Below are 1,136 nucleotides of genomic sequence, written 5' to 3' on the forward strand. Positions count from 1 at the left end.
CAAGTAGCTGGGACTACAGGCGCCTGCCATAATGCCTGGCTGTTTTTTTTGTTTGTTTGTTTTTTTGTAGTTGTCATTGTTGTTTGGCAGGCCCTGGGCCAGGTTGGAACCCGCCAGCCTTGCTGTATGTAGCTGGCGCCCTAGCCACTGAGCTACAGGTGCCCAGCCAGGATTGGTTTGGTTTGATCTGTTACCCTTAGATGTAGGGATGTTAGAGTCACTCCTCCTATAGAAAAATTTTTAAAAAATTTCCTGCATGCCCTGAACGCAAAGGTTAAAATGTCAGTGGTTTCAGAATTGAAATAAATAGGGCTGCATAATACCTAAATAGTTTTTGTAAGTGCTACATGACCATGCATACAGTCTGCTTTGTTAAAAAAGAATGTATATACAGAGATATGTGTATATATAAAACCATGTGTAAACATTTCTTTTTAAACAGGTCGACAATGATGATCCTTTTAATTCAGCCACAGTGAGCTCTGGCAGCAGTGTGGTTATTACAAAAAATGTGTTTGAGGACACGTCAGTGAAAAGTGAAGATGTACCCCCCGCACTGCCACCAAAGACCGGAACTCCAACAAGACCCTGCCCACCACCACCTGGTATGAGAGTTAGTACCTTTCCTCCATCAACTAGATGTCTTTCTTTTTCTTTCTGAAAAGTATTATGCGGGTCTTAAACAAGTCAAACACACGGTAAAAGCTTGGTGCAGTCACTTGCAGAGTTACAGAGGTGTGTCTAGCATGAACTGCCTTTCTGAGAAGAGCTGTTTTTTCCTTAATCATGTCAGAAAGTTAGCAAATAGGGAAAGGAAGGTGTCAATGAACTCTCTTGCTTTTTGGAAACTTATCATTTGAACAGCAGATTCCTGCGCTTTGGTGTTTTAATTATAATTTCTATAGGAGAGGATTAATTCAAAGTCCCTTTAATGTAAGAATTCATGACTTTGATATCCAAAAATTCAGCAATATAATGGTTTCAAACAAAGTATTGATTTACTTGAAGAAAAATAGTATTTTAGCTCACTTAAAAGACTCCTTTATTTTATATACTGATTTTCTTTTTTGGTCTCAAAAGAAATTCTTAATAGCTTTATTTTTGTTTGTTTTGTGTGTGTGTGTGTGTGTGTGTGT

At 38.4% G+C, this 1,136-nt stretch overlaps 1 protein-coding gene across 1 annotated transcript in view; it reads left to right on the top strand.

Annotated features, from left to right (window-relative positions):
- Positions 1-1,136, top strand: part of EPS15 (epidermal growth factor receptor pathway substrate 15) — a 166,378-nt gene that overhangs the window by 158,532 nt on the left and 6,710 nt on the right. Inside the window, exon 23 of the mRNA XM_012811472.2 lies at positions 443-605. Coding sequence (XP_012666926.2) covers positions 443-605 — 163 coding nt within the window. The remainder of the gene's footprint in view (positions 1-442; positions 606-1,136) is intronic.

The sequence above is a fragment of the Otolemur garnettii genome, unplaced genomic scaffold (assembly GCF_000181295.1).
Source record: "Otolemur garnettii isolate 467f Iridium unplaced genomic scaffold, OtoGar3 scaffold00159, whole genome shotgun sequence".
NCBI lineage: Eukaryota > Metazoa > Chordata > Mammalia > Primates > Galagidae > Otolemur > Otolemur garnettii.